At 43.6% G+C, this 6242-nt stretch overlaps 1 protein-coding gene across 1 annotated transcript in view; it reads left to right on the forward strand.

Annotated features, from left to right (window-relative positions):
- Window positions 1-1799: 1799 nt before the first annotated feature.
- The window catches only part of A4GNT (alpha-1,4-N-acetylglucosaminyltransferase), a 5854-nt gene continuing 1411 nt past the window's right edge, over window positions 1800-6242 (forward strand). The window contains exon 1 of the mRNA XM_011230006.2: window positions 1800-2210. Within this exon, the coding sequence (XP_011228308.1) occupies window positions 1800-2210 (411 nt within the window). The remainder of the gene's footprint in view (window positions 2211-6242) is intronic.

Below are 6242 nucleotides of genomic sequence, written 5' to 3' on the forward strand. Positions count from 1 at the left end.
AAGCATTGTCAAACACATGATGATAAACCTTCTTAAGTTATATTGTGTGGGTAAATGCTGTAATCGCTGTAAAAATTATATAAAATTCCTAAAGTTTTAATATGTCCTGGTATAATGTCATCACTTGAAATTTTACTTAATGAAATGCTGTATGTCACAAAAATAACCAAATTTCCTTGTCAACTGCATTATAATGCATTCCCATCAGACTTTTAACCATGGCCATTTTTGAGTCTTTTGTCATTTACGGTTATTGTCCTAATCCTCTTGCAAATGTGTTTCAGCTTCAAGGGGATTCATGAAAAGGACTTTTGATGAACACAGGTTTGTGATATCTTTAAGATCATAAAACTAAACTGGGCAAGAATCTCTAGAATTAATGGAGAAGCTGCATTCAAACAGAACAAGAATGAATAACATGAGACTAAGTGAATTGAAAAAGATGATTATAGTTTTTATGAGTCTTGTTTAAACATTGCTCGTTCTTTAATATTTGCTCTTCCAGATTCAAGGAAACCTTTTCTCTTAAGGTATCTATGAGTTAATAGAAATTTAGTAAAATACTCCTTTGTAAGCAAATAAAAACAGTTATCTTTTCTCCCTATCCGAACCCTCCAGAATTCAGACACTCTGAGTATTCTTTCTCTCATGGCAATTATAGTCATTTACATAAATCCAATGAGAATCTGTTCTCCTTGTAACAGGACACCATTGAAAACATTGGCTGTATTACCAAGGTTTTAACTGGAATGTTATATTTGAGAGACACATGCATAGACTCAGATATGACTGGAGAGCTTTAAGGAATGAAGGTTGGCTTTATGGAGTCAATACTGCCCCTTGGAAATATTGGCCTGACACCTTGCTTATAGAGTTCCCAGGAGTCTCACCAGGTGAGTAAAGAATGTCACTTCCTGGCAGGTACGGGAACCTCAGGATATTTTGGGGACCTCAGGAAGAGAGGAATTTCCCCAAATCTACAGGTATTGCAGGTGAGTCTGATGGCAAGTATTTGGCTTGGCTTCTGGCCTTGAGAGGCAATTAAAAGTTCAATGTGAAATTCCTTATAAAAAATTCCAGCAAAGCAGATTTTTAAAAACCCATATGGTCAATCACTATTCTTACTGTAAATAATTTGGCCAAATTGTAGAAATCGAATTTTTTTTTCACATGAATTAGTTTTAATTTGTTTATCTTTGACAGAAATGAGGGTGCTTTTAGGGAGAAAAATTAAGTTGCAACAACACACCCTTGTAGATGTTAGATTCCAGTTCTGATTAACTGTCTTTGAATGTTTGTCGTGTGCCTATAAAACTGGGCTGGATCCTGAGTTCTTCTGGTTTCCTCAAATACCTGGCTATGACTCTTCAAATGAAGGTTTCCAAGTTTCTCCCATTCTCTTGACTTGGAAACACTGAGAACCAGAAACGCCCCTTTCCCTGAAGCCCTGCAACCTGAAACTAGACAACCTGAGGCAAACTTCAGAAAAATTTCTACCATGGCTCATGTATCAATGCTCTTCATGCCTGCTGCTCTGTGGGCCACTCAAAGGGATGAATGATTATTTTTCTGCTTTGAATCGTCCTCGAATTCCTCAGATAAATCCCAGTGAATGGAATTTTCTTTCTACTATGACCGTACTTGATTTGATCCTATTTTATTGAGGATTTTAGAAATCTAATCTTAGAAGTGATGTTCACGTCTCCTTTTCTGTGTGCTGTCTTTATCAGGTGTTGTGAGAGTATTTTTGTGATGAGTTGTGTTGCTTCAAAGGAGCGGGCCAGGACAGAGAAGTAGACATGCTGAAGGAGCTCCAGCTCTCCCTGCTGCTCGTCCTGCTGCTCGTCTGTGTCTTCTTCTACCAGCTCAACCTGAAATCCGGCTGCGTCTTCTCCTGCCTTCCTCCGCAAAAGTCCCAGCAGGACCCGGAAGCCCTCTTGGGCCAGGGGCACGGCATTGTGTTCATAGAGACCTCGGAGAGAATGGAGCCAACTCCGCTGGTCTCTTGTGCTGTGGAGTCTGCTGCCAAGATTTACCCCGGACAGCCCGTGGCGTTCTTCATGAAGGGTTTCCACAATACCACACGGCTGCCCTCAAACTCCACTTACCCAGGCTTTTCCCTCCTCTCAGCAATAGACAATGTTTTCTTCTTCCCCTTGGATATGGAAAAGCTGTTTGAAGACACACCGTTGCTTTCATGGTACACTCACGTAAGTGTTCAGAGAAACTAAGAAGGTCAGGGTTGGGAGGGACCGCAGAAAAGGGGTCCCATCTGCTCATTTTATGGATAGGTAAACTGAGTGCAAGGACTCAGTGTCAGAGATGGGACTAGAACCCAGATCCTGAACTTCTTTCTACAGCATTGAGTCCTGATTCAAATAAACAGGAGAGACTTAAGTTTGGTTCACCCTGAGCCTCATGTCTTATGCCTCCAGCCTTATTTCTTAGGAACGAGGTTTCTTTTGATACTATTCTTAACTGCTGAGTTTCTAGATCTTCTCTGGGGGAATAACCACTTACTTTTCTTTTATTTAAACCCATCTATGTTAAAACATTTTTTTGCGTCTGAGTGGGGAACTAGGCAATATTTAATTTGAAAATGACGTGAATAGAGAATTCGTGAAGGATCAGGTGGAATGCTGCTATATGGGATTGGGTTATATTAAGATATGACCAAGAAACTCCTGGAGCTCTTGAGAATTTTGTAATCTTCACCTTAGTAACATAGCATAATAAGGAAATAATATTTCAATTAAACATTTCTCTCACAGAGGACCCACAATTGGACAATGCTTAAGGAAATTATAGTAGAACCGCTCGATAGCTTCACCACACAGGCTGTAGCTGTGGCACCTTATGCAGACTACGGTGCAATACGGGATAAATACACTTAGTTCTAAGCAATTGTAATTATTTTAGCTGTGCATCCCCCCAATCTATGTGGAAGTAAACGACCTGAAGAAAATAACACAACACACGGTAATAGTAGGAGTTTTTGTGTGATTGTGTTAGGAGTGCATTTAGTGATGAGAATATGTTCATTTTATAAATAAAATTATTTAAAAAACTAAAAAGTAACTTAAAAGTGGACGTCTAAATAGTACCATTTGCTTGCCATATAAAGTCCTTCCTATGTTCTAATTGTAGGCTAGACCAAATGGCAGCAAACTTTTCTCTGTAAAGCTCCAGACTGTAAATCCTTTAGGCTTCGCAGGCCAAGAGGCAATAGTGAGGCCATTACGCAGGTACTGGTGTTAGTTTCCTATGGCTGCTGCAACACATGACCACACACTGGGTGACCTGAAATGGCAGATATTTGTTCTCTTACAGTTACAGAGACCACAAGTCCCAAATCCATTTCACTGGGTGGATGTCAAGGTGCTGGCAGGGGCCCAGTTCCCAGGGAGGCTCTAGGGAAAAATCCTTTCTGTGGAGATCTGCACATCCCCTTTTCCTCTGCGTGTGTGTGTGTGTGTGTGTGTGTGTGTGTTACTTTCCCTCTACATCTGTCTTTAAACGATACTTGTGATAGCATTTAGAGCCTATCAGGACAACCCAGGATGATCTCCCCATCTCAAGATCCTTAATGTAATCACATCTGCAAAGACCCTTTTTCCATATGAGGTGACATTTCCAGGTTCCAGGCCCTAGGACCTGAGGTCTTTGAGTGGCTGTTACTCAGTCTCCTGTCCTGGGGGAGGACGCACTTGGGCCTAAGTACTGCCAGCTGGAGGCGTTTTCTGGACTAAGTAACAGGCCTGGGGGCGGTGGCTAGTTTTACTCTTGGCCCCATGGGACTTCTAGATCCCAGTGTGCCCGTCTCTTCTCCTGAAGAGCCTGGAGAGCCTCTCAAATTGAGGCTCATCGGGAGGCGATGGAGCAGCTCACCGGACTGAGATTTCCCCTGAAGCTGTCAGCACAGGGTCCCCAAAAAATAGGCAGCGACCAGCAAGAGCCCTGGGAGGCAGCAGGGCAGGCCATGGGCCGGGGAGGCAGGCCTCGGCAGTGGAGGGGGTCCCTGGAGGGGGCACGCGGGTGAGGTTCCTGTCACTCTCAGGGCTAGCCTGCTAGAAGGTGTTCCAGGGGGACTACAAAAGAATGGGCTGTGTGTTGGCCTTCTCTCCCCACACTTGGGCTGGGCCAACATTACCTAAACTGTGCTTTGTTCCTTGGACAAATAAGTCTCTGCTCCAATTGTCTTGGAAGACGCTGCATACCACACCCCCCCTTCCCCTCACAGACTAATCACATATGTACGTGAGGAGATGAAAGACTCTGTAGCTCTGAACTAAAGAAATGTCAATAATTTGATTCAACCCAGCATTTTCCAAACTTATTTGAGCATGGAGGCCTCTTTCGGTAGGACATAAATGTTTTCTTGGAGTTAATGTTCCATAGGGCACAGTCTGGGTTCTCTGAGCTGTACGTCAATTTTACAATGTCGAGTTTTCAGAACGTGGTGGGCCTGGGACACAGAGCCCTAAGGTGTCTGCCCCATCCGAGCCTGCAGGGACCCCACCAGGCCATTCACCTACAGAGATCACACCATGATACCTTTGGGGTGCTGGCCTGTGGCATGTCCTGCCCCTGTTAGGCCACCTCAGGAGAGCTGGGGGCCAGCTGTGGGGATGACCCAATGTGCCGTCACTTGCTGGGGCCCACTGGGTTTGCTGGACTGATTTGGCAACTGTAGCCCTCAAAGATGCCTTGGGTTGAGTACTATAGGGATGGGGAGGGGATGAGCAGCACCGTCTCTCACCCCCTTTCTGGTGCTCACCTCTAAGGGAGCTTTTATGTTTTAGGTTGAGGTTAGTCCAATGTCCACAAAAAGGCAGGCTTCTTCCTCCTCTTGTTCTGTGTGGCTTTTGATACCCTATGTCTCTGGATCTGTTCACTACAATCACCAATTTACACAATAACTTACAAAATAATCAACTTTACTTATTTTTACCAAAACTTTGTTTCTTTTGAATGAATGGATGTCTGGAGCCAGACTGCCTCGGTTCAAATCCAGCCCCTGCCTCTCTCACCTGGGACAAATTACTGAACTTCTTTCTTTTAGCTTTTCTCTTGAACAATGGGAATAATCTTAATACCAGTCTTGGAGTATTTGTGCAGATTATCAAGAGCTTGGAACAGTTTTTGATACATTTTTGCTATTATTATTTATGAGGTTTTAAGGTTTATTTATTTGTTTTGGAGAGAGAGAAAGAGAGGCAGAGGGAGAGTCTTAAGCAGACTCTGAGCCAAGCATGGAGCCCAATGCAGGGTTCAATCCCATGACCCTGAGATCATGGTCTGAGCTGAAACCAAGAGTCAGAAACTTAACCAACTATGCCACCCAGGTGCCCCATTTATGTTCATTCTGTTAATCAATATATTTCATTTCAGAAAAATCTATTTTGGGGGTGCCTGTGTGGCTCAGTTCGTTCAATGTCCAACTCTTGATGTTAGCTCAGGTCTTGATCTCAGGATTATGAGTTTAAGCCCTGTGTTGGGCTCCACCCTGGGCCTGGAGCCTACTTAAAAGAAAATCTATTTTGATTTCTCAAATCAAAATTTAAGCATTCCATTTGGGAACATTGCCATTTATAATGATTAATTTTTATTGCTTTTTAGAGTCACTTTCTGTTTTGCTCACGTTTTAGCATTTGCGGTCATCCTTGACTCCTCCCTCCCACTCCACATCCAATTCATCAATACTCTGACCAGCTTCATTTTTACTGCGTGCCCAGGATCTGACCCCTTCAACAACATTTCCTAACTTGCCTCTGTGCCCCTGCCTTTGCCAGCTCCCAAGCTCCGCCCCTGTCTGTTTTCCACATAGCAGCCAGCATGACCCTTTTAAGACTAAGTCCGATCACATAATTTCTTTCTTCCAAACCCTCCAAATAATTTCAGTCTTTATCCCAGCCTATGTGATCTGCCCTCCCTCTGCACCCATCCCTCTCTGTTCTCATCACCTATCCCTATCCTTCACTACTCTGCTTTGGTCACCTTGCCTCCTTTCTGTTCCTGCACAACACANCACATCCAATTCATCAATACTCTGACCAGCTTCATTTTTACTGCGTGCCCAGGATCTGACCCCTTCAACAACATTTCCTAACTTGCCTCTGTGCCCCTGCCTTTGCCAGCTCCCAAGCTCCGCCCCTGTCTGTTTTCCACATAGCAGCCAGCATGACCCTTTTAAGACTAAGTCCGATCACATAATTTCTTTCTTCCAAACCCTCCAAATAATT

The sequence above is a fragment of the Ailuropoda melanoleuca genome, chromosome 6, assembly GCF_002007445.2.
Source record: "Ailuropoda melanoleuca isolate Jingjing chromosome 6, ASM200744v2, whole genome shotgun sequence".
Taxonomy (NCBI): domain Eukaryota; kingdom Metazoa; phylum Chordata; class Mammalia; order Carnivora; family Ursidae; genus Ailuropoda; species Ailuropoda melanoleuca.